Source organism: Python bivittatus, unplaced genomic scaffold, assembly GCF_059951505.1.
Source record: "Python bivittatus isolate LINGU-HERP-01145 unplaced genomic scaffold, Pbiv_v1 ctg000610_np1212, whole genome shotgun sequence".
Lineage (NCBI taxonomy): Eukaryota > Metazoa > Chordata > Lepidosauria > Squamata > Pythonidae > Python > Python bivittatus.
In genome coordinates this window covers 30665964-30688551 of record NW_028277088.1, presented here as the reverse complement: position 1 = coordinate 30688551, position 22588 = coordinate 30665964, and the positions used below count along the sequence as shown (strand labels likewise).

The 22588-nt window shown below is 38.7% G+C and overlaps 1 protein-coding gene across 4 annotated transcripts in view; it reads left to right on the top strand.

The window, feature by feature from the left end:
* Nucleotides 1-1525: 1525 nt before the first annotated feature.
* RAPGEF5 (Rap guanine nucleotide exchange factor 5) overlaps nucleotides 1526-22588 on the top strand; it is a 115401-nt gene continuing 94338 nt past the window's right edge. For all 4 annotated transcript variants that reach the window (XR_015797859.1, XR_015797858.1, XM_025171762.2 and 1 more), the window contains exons 1-3: nucleotides 1526-2086; nucleotides 19857-19907; nucleotides 20213-20319. Coding sequence is in view for 2 of the 4 variants with exons in the window: in XM_025171762.2 (XP_025027530.1) it covers nucleotides 1898-2086; nucleotides 19857-19907; nucleotides 20213-20319 (347 nt within the window). In the remaining 2 variants the exon portion in view is untranslated. The remainder of the gene's footprint in view (nucleotides 2087-19856; nucleotides 19908-20212; nucleotides 20320-22588) is intronic.

Sequence of the window (22588 nt, the reverse complement as noted above, 5' to 3'; positions counted from 1 at the left end):
TCTGTCTTTTCAGAAATAAGCTCCCCAAATTCAGAGAGCGTTACTCCCAATTAAATAAATACAGGATCATACTCTTAAGTTCTTAGTTCTGCACTACAATAGAGATTCAGTATCCAATATTTTTCTGGATTGTGGTGTATGTAAAACTGAATATATAACTTGGAAGGATTTTAATTACCTGCACAAACAAGTAGGGAAAAATAAATACAAGAAAGAAGCAAAATCAAAATGCAAGTTGAATACAGAACTATAATGAACAGCATCAAATTGGGCTGCATGGTGAGAAAACCAGTATTTGGATGGAGTTTCTGAGGTTTTGTATTATTAAGTGTATTTACTGTTTAGAAAGGATTCTCTTTCACGTGCTTGAGTTCTCTGAAGTTCCCAGGGAATCCAAAGAGTCTACATCAAGAATCTACATCAGTGCCTTCCCTGAAAGCAGATTCATGCAAAGATTGCCTGCCAATTCTGTAACTGGACAGAACGCTTAGGAAAATTACAGATCAGTTAAAAAAGAATGGGATTCTATAATATGGAAACCAGGACCTTCTTAATAATTAAACAGTGTCTCAGTGTGTTTTGCAACTACACTCACTGAGTTCACACAACACACTATGTCATATGATGTTTTCTTTGGCTTCAGCATACGAATTCAACTACTGTATCCTTTTTGCAAAATGCAATTTACAGGGTAACATTATAGCTGTGCTGGCCTAATATATGCTGTTCAGTCATTCAATAGCTTTTGACTCTTTGTGAACCAATTATAGTCCTTGGAAAAAGGTCTTTTGCAGAATATTAGTGACTTTTGCAAGGTTGCTACAGTTGCTTTGAAAGCTGTTTCTGGCTTTTTCTGCAAGTGTTATTAATCTTTGCTTCGCTGGCTGTATAAGTGTATATACACACACTGATGAGCAGAAACAGCTTCTGAAGCAATCAAGAGTTCCTTGAAAAAGATGGGCATGCTTTAACAGTTTGCAGAAGTACTTTATTTGCACTAATGCACCTTTAAATGTGCTTGCACAGGCCTAATGCTTATCCATGGTTCAGGTAGCTCAATCTGGTTTTGTAGACTTACCCATCACACCTCTACCCCAAGCTAAACTATTTTTAGATTTGTGGTGTATTTAATGCTCCCATTTTCCCCAGCACTCCAGCCTAAAACGTGGTTGATTCCTTTACAAACACCTGCGTGATATCCAGAGCCAATATAATACTACAGCTAATTGTGGGTTATTCAATAAACCATAATTAAATAATCACTTAGAAGAGTTTGTGAACCCACTCGTTGTAACTTTTATCCACTTACTGCTGTGGTTTTATTGACTGTTGATGCTATTTGCAATCCGCCTGGGAAAGACCCGCATTCTGAAACGCGGATAAAAGAAGAGTAGCGCGCCAGCCACAACGTACTACTGCACGTTCAGTGCACGACTGCTCCTTCGCGAGCCCCTTCCTTTGACTTTTGTTTGTTCCCGTCATAGCAGTTGAGGAAAAACAGCGTCAATAGGGGAGGGGCCACGAGGGTAGGGAAAGGTGGAGGCCGCACGAGAGATTAGGTTCCTGGCGCATTTTTTTGCACCTGAGTGGTAAACGCCTTATCCTGAGCATTTTGGTCAGGGAATTGTCCTTCCCGCGCTACTTGATTTACGTGCCCAGTGGGGAGTACTGTATGTGCGGGTTTCTTTCTCTTTTCCTTCCCAATTCCCTGTGAGGAGGAGGAAGAAGAGGAGGACGCCGCCGCCACTGCTGCGATTGCTGCCAAGTCGTTTGCCTGAAAGGCGCGTTTTGCATGACAAGAGAAAGGTGTGCGCTGTGCGTGCACAGGAGCAAGCGCTGAAGCAAGGAAGACGCCGCAGGCGAACGGGGGAGGGGGCTTCTCCGGAATGTAGCATGCATGGCTGGGGGCTCCGTCAAGATGCAACCTGCGTGTGACAGGGCCGACTCGCTGCTCCATAGCCGTAACGCAGCCGACGCCAGAGGCCAGGAGCAGCAAGTTCAGCTGCGGCAAAAGCTGAAGGAACTGCCGACGCTGCTCAGGAGTGGACTCACGCTGCGGAGAAAGCGCTCAGACGCCGGGGGCCGGGTGAGTGAACGGCGCCCTGGGCCGCGTGCTCCCAGGAATTTGCCCGTCCCTGGTAGTTCAACTTGGCCTCTGCAAGCCAGTGGGTGACTTGGTACCCAAGGAAGAACCCTCGTGGGGTTGGGTTTTTTTGCTGTGAGGCATTTTGCACTTTGCCTGTATTTTAAGTTAAAAAAAAAAATCCCCAACACGTAACTGATACCCTGTTATTCATGCATAACTACTACGGAGATAAAATAATGGGCGTCAGGAATGGGCAGTAATGGCATAGGAGAATCGTATTCTCTTCAGCTCTAGCCTTTAATCTGCCTGTGCCATAAGGGAAGTCTGGCTTTAATCCGTGTGAGATTTGCAGAGAGCATGTAATCTGCGGTTTGGGGGCATGGGGCTACTGACCTGAGCTCGCTGAAATTGTACATCCGCGGTTGCGATTGGAATGGAGGCCATGTTGCACGAAAAGGAGATGTGAGGAGATAATGCAGTTCTTTGGGAACAGTTTACTCGAGAGCAACTAGATTTGCAGCGGTGTTATGCACCACCGAGTTCAGTGAAATTTTATCCTAAGTAAACATAGATAGTATCAAACAGTATAACGATCTTTTAAAACAATGGCCTTGGATATTATTTTGGCTGGGACAATCTGTTGAAGTAGCCTTGGACTTTAATCAATTTATTGAGGTACGAGTTTTTGCTGGCTATATAGTTTTGCATTACTAGTCAATTCCTTGATTCAGTGGAATATTGGCTGTAAGGACCTGTATTAAAGTAAGCCACTTAATTTGTGAGGTACTGTGACACCATTCAATATATATTGATGTCTTTCACTATTTACCACTTGACCCTATATATAATTCCTAAGTAATTGAAATTGGTAGTCTTCCTAATCAGACACAAGCCTCAGATATAAGCTATTAAGGAATACACATTAAATATGAGTTGGCTAGCTTGAATAAGCTTTTATGCAAATACTCTATGAACAGAATGTGAATGGGTGAATCGGATGTGGACAACATTCTCCTGTGCCTAGAATTAGAAATTGCAATTGGATGGGTAAGTCAGTATCAGTAGTACAGAGAATAGCTGAGACTGCTTATTACTAGTTCTGTGTTTTGCTCCATAATTTGTGTGTAATTTCTCTTCTGTAGAAATGATCAATTCCCCAGGGCTGCAATAAGATTGACTGACATGCAAATTTTGGGTTATAATCTAATATTTGCTCACCTAAGAGTAAATCTCATTGAATTTAGGCAAGCTTATTGCTGAGTAGACATTATAGAAGAACACTGTTGATTAAGCAACATTAATTGAATGTGCAGGCAGTAACATAATTTTCAAATAAGAAGCATATTTTATTTCTAGACCTGAGGTAGTCTTTCAGATGTTGATGGACAAAAATGAGTATCATCTCTCACTGGCTAGAGATGCAAAGAGTTGAAGGTCAATGAAATCTCTAGGGCCACATCTTGCCTTTCCCTGTTCTAGATGAAGCAAGTACATGTTACAGTGTGCATTACCTTAGAAGATTCGGTCCTAAGATAAAAGGATGCTTCCTGTCTGCATTTCTAATTAAACTAAGAATTTAAAAAGTTGCCCATTTAGATTGAGGAATCCTTTATTTTAATACTGTTTTTAAAAAGTCCAATCTTTTTTTGTTATCCATGAACATGCTGCATTGTGTTTACAATAGCCAGAGGGCTTTTTTTTTTTTAAAGAAAACTGAATGAATAATTGCCTAATCCAGATTGGGAGTGAAAGTAGGTATCATGTGTTAATTTAATGGGCGAGATAAATGTAATTTTTAGGAAAGAAATGTTGATTATTATATGCCATCCAGTCGGTATCAACTCTTAGCGACCACACAGACCTTCTCTGGGTTGATCTGTCCCCAGCTTGGCCCTTCAGGTGTGCAGTAATTGAGTCCTCCTTGCTGCAGGTGTCTTCTCTTTTCTTCTACCTTTTCCACCATTATACATTTCTTGACAGCTAGGTCTTCGTATAATGGATCCCAAACATGATAATTTGAGCCTGGTCATTTGTGAGAAATCTGGATTGATTTGTTACATGGTTTGTTTGTCTTCTCAGCTGTTCATGGAATTCTCAGGAATCTTCTCCAACACCAAAGTTCAAAAGTATCAATGCTCTTTCTATCCTGCTTCTTCAAAGTCCAGTTTTCACTTCCATAGAGTGTCACAGGGAATACCATTGCCTGCATGATTCTGATTTTTGTAGGTATAGACACATCCTGGCATCTGAATATCTTTCCAAAGCCTTCATAGCTATTCTGCCAAGTGCTGGTCTGCAGTGTATTTCTTGACCACAGGTTTGTTTACAGTTAATAGTTGATCCTAAAAGGCAGAAGCAATCCACCGCTTCAGTGTTTTCATTGACAATTCTAAGGCTTATTGCTGCATCTGTTGGCGTTTTGGTCTTTATATTTAATCTTAGTCCCATTTTTCACTGGATTTCTTAACTAACTTTATTAGAGCTTCCAGGTCATTTACATTTTTAACTGTCAGAGAAGTGTTATCAGTACAGTGCAGATTATTGGTGTTTCTTCCAATTTTAAAACTGCAGTCACCTTCTTCCAATCCAGCCTATCTCAATATGTACTTAAATTAAATAAATATGCTTTCTTTAATCCATGTGTGAAGTTGTTAAAAGTTTTGTAGGACTAATTCTAGCTTTAACTGTGCATCTGTCCTCTGACACTAGAAACCTATCAGTAAGGGAAGGCAAATATTAAATTCTGTATGGGGATGGGTTGTACATGGCATTGAAATAGCACATTTATTCTTCATTAGATGAGTCTCTTTAAATATTATGTGTGTGCCCAGAGTTGTATACAAATACTAATTACTTATGAAAATTATACTTGTGTGCCATTGTAAAGTTCTGAGATGAGGTTGCTTGCAGATAATATATTTGTCACATCCTGGTTAAGAGTGCTGTTTGTTACTCTACAAGGTATAAAATATAATTACTATTGCCACATCACATTTTGCAGAATGGGATTCCAAAACAGTGGGAAGATAAATAAGAAGGGAGCTGAGAGACTACTGAAAATATAGCAAAATATGTTACCTCCAGTCATGGATTTAAGAAATCTGTTATAACTTTTAAATCATTTTATTTATTTATTAAATTTATAATAGCCACCAAACTCCAATGGACTCTGGGTGGTGTACAAAACAAAACAAAATCCATGAAAACAGATAAAACCTAAAATCTCAGACAACCTAGACTAAAACGATATAAAAACAACATAAAATAAACAGCCCCGCCCAAAACAACAAAGCAACCCCAGCCAGGGACCAAAGCCAGGTTTTAAGAGCTTTTTGAAACCCTAGGAGAGAGGGTGCTGCCCTTACTTCTGGGGGGATGCTGTTCCAGAGAATGGGGCTGTGAAGAGGAGGCATAGTTCCTCGATCCTGCAAGATGACAACATTTAATAGAGGGGCCCTGGAGCACACCCACTCTGCTGGAACGTACTGAATGGGCAGAAACAATTAGAGATTAGTCCCTCAGATATCCAGGCCCTATGCCATACAGTGGGGACAGATCATTATGGAGAAAATCTATGTGTTCACTAGGAATGGAAAACGACTTGGTGACACATAATCGATGAATCAGTCAACATCTTGCAGGGTTTCCTTAGGTAGTCCTCAGTCAATGACAGTAATGGGGACTGGAATTTCTATCGGTAAGTGATAAAGTCATAAAGCATGATGTCACATGACTGCATTGCTTAGTGATAGCAATCCTGGCACTTGCCACTGCCGTCATTAAGTGAGGATTGCAGGTCATTAAGCAAGGACCTTATCACAACTTCCTGCTGGCTTCCGACAAGCAAAGTCAGTGGGGAAGCCATCAGGAAGTTGCAAGTCCCAGGTGGCTTGCAAGCAGGCTGGCAGGCAGGTAAGTGGCTGCTGCTGGGTGCATGAGGGGCCAGTGTGGTGCAAGCGCGGCAGGGCTTGGGCTGTGGGAGGGTATGTGAGGGGCCGGCACGAGCGCAGCAGGACTGGGGGTGGCTGCTGCAGGGTGGGGGAGACTTACCCAAGTGACTTACAATCTTCCCTGCCAGCTTTCCCATTGACTTTGCTTGTGGGAAGCTGGCAGGGAAAGTCACAAATAGTGATCATGTGACTGTGAGGTGCTGCAACCATCATAAGTGTGAGCTGGTTGCCAAGCACCCAGATTGTGATCATGTGACTGCGGGGGTGTTGGGATGTCCAGAGCTTTGAGGACCGGTCATAAGTACCACTCGTTCAGCACTGTTGTAACTCGACTGTTCACTGAATGAATAGTCATTAACCAAGGACTACCTGTAGTTAATAAGCAGCACCTTAATTGCACTCAGAAGCTGACTGGCAACCAATGCAGCTTGTGTAGTAGTGGTGATACCTGGGCATGCCAGCCAGCACCCATTACTCTTTGCGCTGCTGCATTCTGAACCAGCTGTAGATTCCAGGTGATCTTCAAGGGCAGCCCCATGTAGAGCGTATTGCAGTAATCTAGTCATGAAGCAATCAGGGTATGAATAACTGTCTGAAAAGCCTCCAAATTGAGCAAAGGGTGATCCAGGTGAACCTGTACAAAGGCCCTCCTGCCACAGCTGCACCTCCTCGTCAGGCAATAGCTGCAAGTCCAGAAGGACTCCCAAGTTGTACAACAGTCTTGAATGGGCGAAGTGCAGCCTGATCCAAGACCAATAATGGTAACATCCCTGACCCCAGGAGATCAGGCAGTCATGTTAGGATTCAACCAAAGTCTGTTCCGCCCCATCCAAATTATCAAGTAGACTAACTGGAGGTGATGCAAATTCATTGCAAAGCTGAGAACTTGATATGCGTAGGACATAGTGTGATTAGTGTCTACAAGAGTGGGGATTACAATGTTACAACTATTGTAACATACTCAGTATGCTTAGTACATAAACAGATCAGCTGGGAATGTTTTGAAGACATGAGTGACCAGGATTTTCTCACTGTAAAGTACCATAAGATACGTGAGCAATAACTGAGGCTTTAAAAGGAGAGTGCAAAAGTGAATTTTCTCTGTTTATAGTTAGGGCATTCTAGTGTTCATATATTAACATTTTTTTCCTTTATAAAAATCAAGAGTAGATGTGGATTACCATCCTTTTATTTAACTTAATGTGCTGGCAAAAAAAGTTGTGAATTTGTTCCTGCCTGTGTTGAAGCCACAACTGCTGCCTAGGTTGAATATTGACTTTTAAAATGAGAGGACAAGGCAATTGAAAACAGTAAAATCAAAGAACTGTTGAGAAAATAGTGTTCTGCTTTAGTGGGCAATGCAATCTGTAGCTGATTATTTTTAAGAAAATAATTTAGTGTACACAACTGAATAGTATTTTTAAAAACTGATGTAGAAATGAAAGGTATGATGGATGAAGTGTTCACAAACTTAGAAACCTGTACTATAGTTTGATTTGCCTACAAAGCAGCATAACCTGGCTATCATGGATAAGAGTACAGTGGTACCTCTACTTACGAACGCCCCTACTTACGAAAATTTCGAGATACGATCAGCTCTGGCCCCAAAAATTTACCTCTACTTACAAACTCGCCTCAACCTACGAGCCGTTTTTCTGCCCGTGCCACATGGTCCGCGGCCATTTTCTGCCCGTGCCACGTGTTCTGCGGCCATTTTTCCACCCGTGCCACGTGGTCCGCGGCCATTTTTCCGCCCATGCCACGTGGTCCGCGGTCATTTTCCGCCCATTCCACGTGGTCCGCGGTCATTTTCTGCCCGTTCCACGTGGTCCGCGGCCATTTTTCCGCCCGTTCCATGTGGTCGGCGGCCATTTTTCCGCCCCTGACACGTGGTCAGCGGCGGTTTTTCCGCCCCTGACGCGTGGTCTGCGGACGCCGGAACGGATTAACGGTAATTACATTGATCCTTATGGGAAAATTTACTTCAACTTGCGACCAAATCGACTTGCGATCAGAGTCAAGGAACGGATTAAATTCGTAAGTAGAGGTACCACTGTATATTCTTATCACCTCAGCATGACCATTAGAGAAGGCTGGTAAACATGCTAATGATGTTTCCTGTAAAAGGATTTTCTATCTTCTTTTTTTGTATGAAGGCAAGGTGTCATTGTTTTTTTGTTGTTGTGGAGCATATGAAAACATTTGTCAGCTCTTCCTCTACATTGAAAATGTTGCAGTGCTGACAATTTACACCAGAGTTTCTCAACCTTGGCAGCTTTCAGATGGGTGGACTTCAACTCCCAGAATTCCACATTCCCCTTGCTGGCTGGGGAATTCTGGGAGTTGAAGTCCACCCATCTGAAAGCTGCCAAGGTTGAGAAACACTGATCTACACTATAATTTAAAGCGTATTTGCCTTGTCTAAACTGTTGCTACCTCAGTGTTTTGCGTTTTATACGGAAGTATTAGCAAAAAGAGTGAATATATCTTCTTTAGCCAGGTTTCATTATGTATTTTACTTGCAGTTTTCATTAGAGCTTGAATAACATGGGTTTATTTCTAAGTAGCTTGTATTGTTTACATTAATGCTTTGTAAATTTGTATTGAGAAGAACAGATTAGACCATTTCCTGTGATTGTGTGAGCGTTTGAAACTTGTTGCATGGTTCATACAGAAACTGCATTTGCTATAATTTATGTTGGTGGCTTTTACTTTTTGAAAGCTAAACATTTATTGCCAAGGAGATTCCATTTGGATAATTTGTAGGAGGTATGTGACTATATCAGCAGGAGTAGACTATATCAGCAGGAGACTACAATAGGGGGGGAAAAAGTGTGTGTGTGTGGCTGTTGCAGATCCATTTGTAGCATGATTGGATCCTGGAGTAACACATCAGGACCAGAAGTTTAAGGGAGCTTAGTGTTAGGGAGTGAGAGCTATCAACTCCACCTTGATAAAAATCCAGGGTAAAAAAAATCTGAATTATTCTTATGCATTTCAGTATTTGGGCTTCAATGGATTCATATGCACAGTCCTACTAAAAACCATTGGTTTTCTGCTTTTCTATGGTTACAATGATCACCTAATAAGGGAAATCTAGCACTTTTTCTGTATCTAATTTTTGCTGTATTCCTTGCTCAAAATGGGAAGGAAATTAGTAGCATCTCATGATCCCCAGTAAACCTTCTGTGACATTTCAAAGTAGCCTTTTTTCTAAATATTTCATGATAGGAAGAAATTCTCACCATTCAGAGGAATTCTATCCACAGTGTAGCCAGACAACCTCCAGTGATAAAGATTTGAAGCCAGTTAAATGCATCCATTCCTATGAAAGTTCTGTTCCCCAGTTGATGGCAACTCTGCAGCATTCTTCCGTATTCCATCCAGAAAGTCCAGAGCAATTTTTTAAAATCCTCACAGCCTGTGGAATATGATAGATGGTTCAGTATCAGTACTGCTAGAGCATTCTGCAGCTTCCACTGGGGCGGCTTTTGCCCGCAGAAAGCAAACTTTGAAGTATCTTGAATGCTTCAGTTGCCCTCACATGAAATTCATCATTAAATCACATAAATAAAATGCTAAGCTTTTAAATGCTGTCTTTATGTATACATTTCATTTGCATATTTTAGAAGTCTTCAGTCTTATATCTTTAAAATTAGATTGGAAAATGTGAAATATTGCTTCACCTTTCATGCCTGTTTTGATTCTTGCTATAAGAAGTTTAAATATACTTCATATTTGTAATGTTACGGTGGATTATTCTTGTATTACGAAAGATTTATAAACATAATTCCCAGTGCTTTACGCTGCAACTAATTTTTGTCAAAACCATTGAATGGATTCATCCATGGCAGGCTATAGAGCAGTGTTTCTCAACTTCAACAACTTTAAGATGCATGGACTTCAATTCCCATAATTCTGGGAGTTGAGGTCCACACATTTTAAAGTTGCTGAAGTTGAGAAACACTGCTCTAGAGGACTTGTTATAACACTGCTATAGAGGACTTGTTATTAAAAATACAGTTTTCTGTATGAAAGTATGGAAGTCAGTTCTAGGCAGAATGCAGTATTGATGTGCCTTTATGTGCCTCCCCTTCTGATGTAGATATTTCCTTCAAAAATTTCTCTCTCTTTTAGGAAAGCACTGATTAACAGTATTCTCACAGGAAATAAGATATTATAACCAGTTCCCTTATTTGGTGATACTTAATAGTTGACCTAAGAAACATTGCTTTTATATAACAAAAATGCGTGTCTTACTTTTTTAAATAGTGTTTCAGAAATTGCTTTGTTACTTTTGGGGTTGGCAAGTCCCCTCCACCCCCTTTAGACTGCAACTCCTAACAGGTTTAGTTAGCATGGGCAGTGGAAAGAAATTGTGGGATTTAGCACTCAAATCATTCTGAGATTTGCTTCCCCTGATTTATTTGGCAGCATTTCATTACTTAACTAATGTACATTAAAACTAATGTTCAACTAGCATGTTCTCTTATGAACATGTTTGTATATACATAAATATTATTTTATTGCACTGTGATATAAAGGAAAAAATTATCCTTGAATATTATTTGCTCACATGAATGTCACGTGATTGGCCTACCACATGATAAGGAGTTACAAGCATAAGTTGTTGGTAATGTCTGGATATGCCTTTATCCAATAAGAGTAGACAGTGGGGGAAGGAACATTAGAGATAAGCTGGAAACTCTACTCTTCATGGTACCCATAATTATCCGATATATGAATATATGGAAAGAGTCTTAGTGGGAAAAGATAAACATCTCTTTTGTTTTCTGATACTCATCACTGCTGAATTCGACTCCAGGAGCCATTTCTTCCAGAACAGCTTTTTCTTTCAATGGAAAAGTTGTGAGGAAAGTTGTGCCTTGGTACTTCCTTCAGAATCTGGACGTAGTTATAAGCTCCTGCTGTTGACGATATTTGGCTTGAAGTATTATTAATAAATGTAAAATATATCTAGGTAGCCATGATCTACCAGGCTGCAGGATTATGTCTGTTTTCCCTGTTACTATTTTGTTCTGATCAAAGAACACTCATGGACAGTTTCAGTAGGAATTTATTTTTTCAGTTGCAATTCCTGGGACACTAAATGGGACTCAAGCCCCTAATGGAACTAGTGATCTGAAAAAGAATAAATGGGAATTTGTTTTGTACTAACTTAAATCATTGCACTGCACAGAGATAAATTATATTCATGACAACTATATACATAAAGTGCAGGGGTATAATGAAACTCTGTACAGTAGAACACTTGAGGTGTCAACATACTACCTTGAAAGATGATTCCCTATTTACAAGGAACTCTTGTAGTAGAAGATGAAGTTAGATCAGCACTCTGGTCATTACCAAATTGGAAGGCTACAGGAATTGATGGAGTATCTACAGAAACATGGCAAACAATAGAAAAAAAAATCACTAAAGATTTTGGCCAACCTGGATAACAAACATTATGGAAGAGGTCAGTCTACATACCAATACTAAAAAAGGAGATTTAGCAGACTGTACAAACCATAATTTAATATTGTTAATTTCACATGTTAGCAAAATAATGCTTAGGAGGATCCAACTCAGATTAGAGACCTACATGGAAAGAGAGATATCAGACATTCAAGTTGGCTTTAGAAAAAGCTGTAGAGAAAGAGACATTGATTCTTCATTGATTATTGAAAGGCTTTTGATTGTGTCAACTGTATCAAGCTGTGGAATGTGCTTAGGAAAATGGGAATTCTAGAACATCTCATTGTCCTTAAGCAAAACCAGTACACAGGACAGGAAGCCAGAGTCTGGATGGGTCATCAAAGGAGTGAAACAAAGTTGTATACTCTCTTCTTATTTATTCAGTCTATATGCTGAATATATACAGAGTGAGGCTGGATTGAAGATGAGTATGGTTTTAAAATTGGAAGAGGAAACATCAATAACCTGCATTATGTTGATGACACTACTCTTATAGCTACAATTGCGAATGATCTGGCTTTAGTAGTGAAAGTCAAAGAGCACGGTAAAAAAATGGGACTAAAATATAAAGAAGACTAATGATACAGGTGCAGTAATCAGCCTTAGAATTGACAATGAAGATATTGAAGTGGTGAATAGCTTCTCCTTTTGGGATTGAATATCAGCATCAGCAGTAAAGGAACCAGCAGTCAAGAAGTGCATTGGAAACCAGCACTTGGTAGAGCAGCCATGATGGCCTTGGAAAAGGTTAGTCTGATATCAGAATGTGTCTGTACCTACAAAGATCAGAATCATGCAGGCAATGATTTTCCCTGTGATGCTCTATGGAAGTGAAAATTGGACTTCGATGAAGCAGGCTAAAGATTATTAATGCTCCAACTTTGCTTCTCCAACTTTGGTGTTGAAGAAGACTGAGAATGCCAGACAACAAAGGATCACTTAACAAATCAAGAGTTATCACTCAAGGCACAAATGACCGGGCTAAATTATCATGTTTTTGACACATTATGTGAAGACCTTGCTATCTTGAGAAGTCTATAATGCTGGGGAAGGTGGAAGGAAAGAGAAGAGGAGGACCAGCAGCAAGGTAGATGAACTTGATTTACAATGGCAATGGGTGCACTGTTGAAAGACTTGAAGAGAATATCCTTGAGGTCTTTTTATGTGGTTCCTAAGAGTCAATACAATTGAATGGCACATAATTGGTCAACACCTCTAAATACTGTTTGCTGGGGAGAAACATAGGACAGGCCCACTTCCTTTCGGTCCTATATGTGGGCTTCAGAATATATTCACCACTGCTGAATACTCTTGGTGGATGTGTCACTAAATATTATGTATAGTAGAAACAAATAACAGTTATGTGCTTCCTTTTTATATACATCGGCTTAGCTTTGTGCTATTAAATTAATGTAGGGCCTTCATCATATGAACTTTTAGCCTGATCAAAGTTCAAAGTTGTATAGCATGTGTATTGTATTAGTAAGAAAGCACATGAAAGTGAAGGGAGTAGCCTCAAATATCAGTACGGTATTTCATCAGGTGATGATTGTTATTTAAGAGGGACTCATTCTAGAAATTGCAGGTAACAAAACCACAGATAATGTTTAGGAACAATCACAGAAGAGCCTGTCATTGTTGTCTTCTTCCTGAGAGCTCTTCCTCCATCCCACAGAGGTCATCTGAACAGTGTAGCTGTATTATTCCTCTGTTGTGGTTGGATCTTGTTGAGTCATACTGGTTGCAATAACCTCCATGGCTTCCTGTCATCCAGTCTTTTCTGAAGTGAGTGGTTAGTAGTGAAATGCAGGTCACACTGACTTCTCTCATCATGTGGCTCTTTCACAATCTTGGCAGAGGGGGGCCACTTGATTGCACTGCCATGTAACCTAAATGGAACGACTTCTCTCACCAACTGAGCAGTTGTTCTGAAGGGGTTCTGCTGAGAGGAAGCAACTTAGAGTTTGCAACTGGAATGACTCAGTAAGATCTTCCACAACTGAGAAGTAGGAGTATTACACAGACCTAACCCCTAAATATTCTACGCATATGCAAAAGTGTGTCTGCCTTTTTGTGGATATATATATATATATATATGGAGGTCTGTATATGGAGTCTGGTCTCTGTTAATTAATCTGCAGATAATAATCCATACAATGAGATAAATCAAATGAATAATCATAGAGCTCCAGACTTGAAAGCTCATCAAGCTTTCATTTCAGAACAAGACAGAATAGTGACTTAGAGTTGTTCATTGGGGATTTCATTCTGCCCTTGCTTTCCTTGGATTGAGACTGTCATTGGTAGAATATAAGTTTACAGAAGTTAAAGAATGTGAGTGTAGAATTTGGAATTTTTGTGATTAGTTTTCTAGCTCCATTTCTAATTCTCCAAAGAATTTTCATTCTGTAAATTTCTACTGATAATGTAATAATAATAGCCTTTAATTAACCATGACCAAGTTGTTTAAATAATACAGTGAGTTTGTGGAGATGCTAATCTGTTTCTAATAATCTTATTCCAAATTGTGGGAGGATTAGAGGAAGTAGATCTTGTGCAAATGAATTGCAAACTGAATGTATCATGATATTAAATAGTAAAATATAGTAATTCACTGTTATTAAAAATATGTCAGAGTCAGATTAAGTAACAATAAATATATTTGGCTTCTAGCCCATTTATTTTACATAGATTTTTTTCCTATACTGTTGGTTTACATAGAAAAATTATTCAGATTTCCATTTTTATTAGTCTATAGCATATAACAAGGAAAATGTTCTTTGATGATATGCTTTAGGGAGAAACCATATACCAGTTGTAATAAAATTACACCTAGATTTTTAAAAAATTTTCTTGCTTCATTGCATTTATGTTTAACTTTTCTCCCACTAATCAATGATATTTAATTAAAATAGTTTCTTGATCAAAATGAAGGAAGGACCGCCTCGCCCCCACAATTTCAACCCGTCCCACCCGATCTCACAGAGAGGGCATGCTCCGGATCCCCGCGGTAAAAGAACTTCGATTAGCGGGGTCCAGAAGGCGGGCCTTCTCTGCTGTAGCCCCCGCCCTTTGGAACATCTTGCCCCTGGAGGTGAGACAGGCCCCCTCACTCCAGGCCTTTCAGAGGGATTTGAAGACCTGGCTCTGCCATCTGGCCTGGGGCGGGGAGGGAGGATATCAGAAATGGGGTTGGCTGGCCCCTTAGCGGCCTGGTGTGGCCCCTATTGGCCTCTTGGATTTTTTAGCCTTTTTATCTTTGTAATGTCTGGTTTTTATAACTTTTAATTATGTATTTTTGATTTTAGTTGTTGTAAGCCGCCCAGAGTCCCCCGTTGTGGGGAGATGGGTGGGGACAAGTCTATTAAATAAATAAATAAATAAAAATAAAATGAAACAATAAAATATTGTTGAACATAAGAGGATTTATTTCTGTCCTCATGTTCTTTAGATGGTATCCCTTTTCTGAATATTAAGTATTTGTTTTAGTCAAATGAGAGGCATTTTGAATAATCCTATTTGCATATATGTGAAATTTTAAACCTTTTTTTAAATAATTGGGAGCAAAAAAATTCATTCCCCTCCCGAGAAACATATTTTGTCTGATTTCCAAAGATTAATAGAATAGTTTTAATTTACCCAATGCTTTGTCAGCTTTATAGAAGGCACAGTGATGGTAGATCACATGTTCTGTTTCTGTTATCTCCAAGTAACATTGGAAAAGTTCTTGCATGTAAATTAGGGAACTGCTGCAGTCAGTAATTGCATTTATACACTGTACCAAGCCATAAGTGGTTTGTTAGGTTTTGGTTTACCATTTCATTTTAATCCAGCCCATTGTGGTTCATTCAGTAGACCATGCTTAACAAGTTAGGGCTTAACATGTATAAATTGTGCTACGTTCATTCATATTCATATTTGTTGACATCCTAAGAAGCAATACAATCCAAATAGTTTGAAAGTGGTGGATTTTTCCTTTTTTTCCTTTCTGCATTCTCTTTCTGGCTGGTAACTGTTATCTGTGGGATTACTGCAAGATCATTTATTATATGCCACCACTTCTCCCTTCCCTTTGGAGGCTTTTGTTTCACTGATTGTATTACGTTTCCATCCAGCCATTCCTTCAGGAGCTCAGGTGATGTAGAACAAAAGGAAATCTCTCAAAATAGGGCAGCAGTCCATTAAGCCAGCCTAGGGGCCTTCCAGATGCCTGGACTTCAACTCCCCAAATGTTCTACCCAGCAGGGCTCTGTGTGTGTGTGTGTGTATGAATGTGCAAATTTTATGAATTGAAGCCCTCAGTTTTGGAGGACACTTGGAGTGGGAAAGACTGGCACTGACTTTCCAGAGTTTAAGATAGCTGACTTACCTGAATGGAACTGCTGTCAATATAACAAAAACTTTTTGCATGCAAAGCATATCCTCCTACCTCTGAGCTGTGGCCCTGAAAGTGTATTAATACATTCTGATCATAATTTTAACTGGTACTGTTTTCCAGTTATCAGTTATCAGCAGCAAAATGAAGTATTTGGTGAAAAATGTGTATAAATCAAAGCTCACAATTTTTATTTTTTATTTCTTGGCACTCTTGATTTGTTTTTCTTAGCAGCCTTTTAAAATATAAATATTGAATTAAACGATGTACAGAAAATTGAGATTGACATTGATTTGGAGAATCAAAGCTTCTTGATTTAAATGAGTGGAGAGGTAATAATACTAATGGATTATAAATAGATTAGGTGGAACAGTTAAGCTATAAAAGCAGTTGCGTTTGTTGTATACTGTAAGGAATAGGTGAAAGATATGTTCGGCATGTTGAGGCTTGGGCATCCTCTTCTGTGTTGTTCTGACTTTTGAGTGAGGTAAAAATACAAAAGACATAAAGAAGAATACAACTGGAGCTTAAGAAAGTGGTTTGAAGTGTAAATGCTTATTGGTTTATCCACCTTATGTGCAGTGCTGCTACAGGGGACAACAGATGGGAGATTCTTGAATATATACATTTTCTTAAGTGGCAACTGTTTCTAATTCTAGGCTTGTTCAGTCAGTTCTGCAAGCAGAAATAGAATATACAGCAAGTGATATAATTGAGTAGATCAACACAGGCAAATAAATGCAAATTTGGATCAGACATTGATTTAATGCTAACATTGCAACTGAAAATGCAACCAGATTTGCCGTAAGTTGTAACCTATTCCACCCAGCCCTATCTGAGATTGCAGTCATTTGATGCAGCTGTTTGTGTTATATTGTTTGATAACCAGTTCTGTGGTCAATTGCATAAAAAAACTAGACAGTACATATACAAATAATCAGGAAAAAAATAGTACAATATTTTTACAGTATAAAAATTGCCAAAGCTATTATCTCAACATACTTGGTATCTTAAAACATTAAGGGCTATAAATTGTGAAGTCTAAAAATACTTTAAAATGCCAAGAAAATGTATGTTGCATCTGGCATTTGCACTTGATCTTCTGTAGAGAAATTTTCATACTCATTTTGTATCCACCTGACCAACTTCATTTATTGGGAATTAAGTGACGTATCTTGTATGATATGACAATCTTAAACCATACCAGTTGTAACATTCCATTGGTATGGGTCAAATTATTGAATTCTGTTGGCATAAAGCAATTCTAGTACAGAACTGTGGGCATACCTGCTTAGTGATTATATAAATCAACTGCATTTATACATCATACTAAACTATGATTGGCTTGGTTTCACCCTAGCATAATGTGTGAATCCGGCCATCGGTTGCCAATTATGGTTTATGTCTTAACCGTAGATATGATCCATAGGAGACTATTCTAATCAAATAAGTATACTGTTACAGAGCCAGGCTAAATCACTGTGAGTGCTGGAATGAGAAGATACGATACACTAAAGGAGAGTAACTGTTCTTTAGAGAAATCTGTGAATGATTTTCTGTCTGTGGCTATACAGTCTGTATGTTCGAGGGGAATGTGCCATTGAATGCTGGTTGCTGGAAGTGACACGGTAAAGGCCAGTGCTTTCACATCAGTTTAAGAAATAAAAAAATGTCCAGCTTATGGATTTCCCAGAAATGTCATAGGAACAATGGCTGGCTTCATATATAGCTAAGCATATTTTTGTTTGCTCATGGTTTAATACTGTGCATGAACCCAGCTTTTATGGTTTAGGTAAAAACTGTGGTTAAGGTAATCTTGCTGTAGCACATTGAACTCAATCAATAGGAAAATAGGTCATTGAGTATAACTAACAAGCTGTTCTCTCTTTTGTAAAAAGCAGTTGATAGTCTGGTCTGAACTGCCTTGGATCAGGAAAGTAATGTTGAAAAAAATAAGTATAGCTAGTCCTCCCTTAACAACCACAATTTGGACCAGCAACTCCATTGCTAAGCAACACAGTCATTAGGTGAGATGTCACATGACTGCAACAGACTTAGGAGCTCACTTCTGCTGGTTGTTAAGCGAGACATCGCATGACAATGACTTGCGATTTTACTGCCAGCTTCTCCATTGACTCTACTTGTTGGAAGTTGGCTGTGAAGCACACAAATGGCAATCGTGACTGAGGGACACTGTGATGGTCGTAAACACCTGCTGGCTGCAAAGTATCCAAATCTTGATCACGTGACTGTGGGGATGCTGCAGCAGTTGCAAGGACTGGTTGTAAAGTTGGTTTTTCAGTGCCATTGTAACTTCGAACGGTCGCTAAACAGGGCAGTTGTACTATCTGTATCTGGATTTTACATTGCATAAATAGAATGTAGTTCAAAGCCAAGAGGTCCCTTTTTATAATGACACACAGTTGGTCACATAGAAGATATTTATAACACCATAGGACTTGGCCAATGTCACCTTGGTATTTTTCACACCATGTGGCATTTTTCCACTTGAATGCTATCACCTTCCTCATTCAGTTCACTTGGGAACTTTTTTTTTTGAGAATAATAATGTGTTTTGAGAACCACCCTTTCTCCAGTCTTTCAGAGGGTCCTCGTCTTCCCTGCAGAAACTGAAATATACTAGAACAAATCCTTCTCTCTTTGTGACTTCCTCTGAGTGGATCTCAGGTTTTCCACCTTTTAGGCATGTCCCTTTATACAAAACTATGTGTAGGGAACCAAATACAGGTAGTTCTCGGGTTACAATCACACATTCAGTGACCAAAGTTATGATGGCACTGAACGAGGGGGACTTATGACCAATCCTTGATTATGACCCTGCAGTCATGTGATTGCAATTTGGGCGTTTGGCAACTGGCTTGCAATTATGACAGTTGCAGTGTCTTGCAGTTACATGATTGCCATTTGCGACCTTCCTGCCAGCTTCCCATAAGCAAAGTCAGAGGGGAAGCCAGCAGAAGGTCGCAGGTTGTTTTTGCAAGTTGCTCCCGCTTCTAACATTTTTCCCCAAGGAATCCCTGGGCAACATGGGAATCTTATACTCTGTAGCATCCACCTGCCCATACTCCATATGTAGTGCTGCTTGCAGCACCTGCCTGTGACACCCACCTGCCCACCTGTAGCTCTCTCTTGATGGCCTGCTTGCCTGGGATACAGTTTCAGTGCCTGTTTCACTTGACACTGGTATTTTGCCTATAAAATACTGAATTCCTCACTTGAAAGACAGCAGTGGAGACTGCTGAGATTGCCACCGCTAAGTGATCAAGTGATGTCACGCTTTACAACCACATTGCTTAGTGATGGAACTTCTGGTCCCAATTGCCATTGTAACCTCAGGACTACTTGTAGCTACAAACAAATACATGTGATAAGAACATAGTAATAGTTTAACAACATGGTGACTAATGACTATTAATAAAGATGTTATATTAAACAGTTCTTTGGTATAGTGGGAGCTCCATTTTAGAATGCATTACCAGAATTCATACTAATGGCCAAAATATCAGCCTAGGTAGGGTGAAAGGAAAGGAAAGGATATGAATATCATGTGGTGCTCTTCTCACTTTACAGAAAAGCAGACCTAAAACAATAGGCTGTTAAAGATTTGATTGATTGCTAAGTAGAAGTCATTTCACCACTTTAAGGTAATGATTTATGAAGGACTATTTATGGAAGTAAATGAATTTTTAGTTAAAAAAACTGTTGATAAAAATAATTCTGGCAGTATAAAGGGAGCCAAACCACTCTGGGTTTTTCTGTGTTTAGCGAAGGATGAATTAGATATATCTTTTAAGAAGTTCTGCAAAAGAACTTCAGTATTTTATAGGCAAAATACCAGTGTCAAGTGATTGGTAAGAAATGTTTATCTTCATTTATCTCAGTTGCCTAAATTATTATTTACTGTTATATTTGTTAATATAAATATGTTATTTATTTTAATTTCCAGATTATATCTAGAAGGATTTCAAATCCGTATGTGGAAAATCCTCCTAACAAGGTATTATTTTTGTTACTTCTGTATTTGTATTATTATAGAAACTCTAGTTTCATTCCTTCATTCTTTTGAGCTATTTTATACTTAGGTGTGGGCAGTATTATCACCTCTTTATTTTTGAGCCCATGATTACTATGTGGAATGAAGTTTTAATAAATAGATTTTAATATTATTGATAACTAATATATTCAAAAGTAAGTTTAGTGAAATAGTGCTTGTACTAGTTTTCGGGGTTCTGCAACTTTTATATAGTGCTGTAACTGTGTAAATTGCAAAATTTATTGTCTGTCCAATTTATCTTCCTTTAGATTTATGGAGAGGATGCCTCATGTGCTGGAAGAGCTCTCAGAAATGTTTTTCTGTTACAAGCTTCTGATCTGATAAAAGATAGAATGTCTCTGATGGGGCTTTGCAGGTAACAGTGCTTTTCTTATTTTAACTTAACATCATTTCTGCTTGCTCCTTCATTCACATGAATTGGAGCTGAATTATTCACCATGTATATCTGGTTTGGCTGATTTCTTTCTAAGCTGTTACTCCTTAATCCAAAGCATTCCTGCGGTGCTGTGTAGATGCAGTGATTGTCATTGTTGTACCAGCAGCCCTCATGGAAATAATTTTGTGATCCAAGGCACAGAGTAAACTGTTTTTATTACTAATTTTATTCACATTTTGTTGTATCACCTTTGTGTGCTGTTCAGCTTCTGGAGATTCTTAGTTAAGTTTTGTGGTTGGGTTAACTTTCTGATCTAGTTTGTCACCTGTTTCACACATCCTGCCAGTTATAAAGTAGTTCACTTAAACCCTGGTGTTGTGATTTGTAACCATGGTATGTGGCTTAATTTGTGCTAGTTGATTTGTGGTTTATTAAATAAACCATGGTTAAACAAACCTTGGATTGGTACAGTGCACAAATATAATCAATATATTATTTCCAAGTTATAAGCTATTAGCTGATCAGTAATTTATGACAGGATGACAGAGCTGAATTGTCTGTTGTAAAACAGGAAAAATGGTCTTTATTGATTGCTTTGATTTTTTTCCAAGCATTGGGATCTTCTCCAAAAAATTTTGCTTTCACTTTATGAGTGCACATTATGTGTATTTAAACTTTAGCTTCATTATTTGTGTTCCAGTAAGCAATCTGGTTTTACATCTTCTATTTCTTACAGCCCAAGATATCCTCAGCAAGTTTTTCCAGCATAATTCAAAGTCAAAGCCATACTTTTTATTTTTTTTAATTCAGCCTTTCTGGTGATCCTACTTTCACAGCCTTTGTTGTCAGTGTGGTGTCCTTGCACTTTTAAGATTCTCTCCAGTTTTCTTTATCTCTTTTCTGTCATCTAGTGGTCATTCAGATTTATGCAGCTTGTAATCAGTAAGAAGCCTGATGTGAAACTCCAATTTAAATTGAGAGAAATTTAGCAGGACAGAGAAAAATTGGAGGCATTACTCTGAAGAAATCAAATTGTTAGTAGAATCAAAATAGAAAGGTCAACAGAAGACACTAGTCTAGTCTTATTACAATTTGAGATAATGGGACAGCTATGCAAAAGAAGAGAAAATGGTTAAAAAGCAAAGTTGAATTGGAAAGCTTTATTTTATGTTGGAATATTAGGATTTGGTTTAAGTAGAGCCTGCAAATACCACTAGATACAAATTTAATAATAAATAAAAATAAATAAATAGATGGGAGCAAAGGATTAGATGTTTCTGTATCTCGTTGTCACAACTTTGTTTTCATAGAAATTTTAAAGCCCAGATGCAGCAGCCCTAGTAGTTTAAGAAAGAGCCATATTGGATTTGAGCAAAGGTCTATATAAAATATTAAGCCATATTTTAATTAAGTAAAATATATTTAAGCCATTTTTAATGTACAAAATCGTTTACCTGTGGGAAACACATGTAGACATGTAAACACAAGTATTTCCTCCCTCCCTCCTTCCCAGTGAAACCAAAGATTTCAATTAGGGTTAGGACTAGACAAGAAATATACTACTTTTAATAATTTAATGTTAATCTGTGCATCAGATAAAGCAATAATAGAGCCTTTCAATGTTATAAAACTATTTATTGGAAATACACAATAAAACAATAGATTTAAAAAACATTTTCAATGAGAAGGATGAACTTGATTAGTTTTGCATAATTCTGAAATCTGGGTTTTATTTTTGAAAGAGTTGGTCTCATTTTTCACTACACATTTATATTGGATCAATATTTGCTCTTTATTGCAGCAACTGTAGAAAATTCTGACTTGTAGCTGGCTTGCCCAGGCAGACCGGGAACAAATTCCGGTAGTGTTCCAGCTTTGTATATCACATGATGCTTGTGCATCCAAAGCTGGAGCCTTGCCAGAACTCCTGTAAGGCTTAGCTTGGACAAGGCAGCTGTTGGCTTATCTGGGGAATGCAGGAACTAATTTTGGTAGTGATTCAGCCCTGAGTGTGAAAGCTATGAGACCTGCACAAGCAGAAGCAGAGCACTTTCAGAACTTTCTAACTGTTGTCCTTTCTAGGCAGAATGGGAACAAGTTCTGACAGTGACACAGACATCAGCTCTATCAGTTTTTTTCCCCTTGGGGAGAAGCAAATCAGAAAAGCCCAAGAGATGCACACACCTTTTGTGTCTCAGATAATCACTCCCAAATAGTGCTTTAATTGCTCTTTTAAGGATATTTGTTG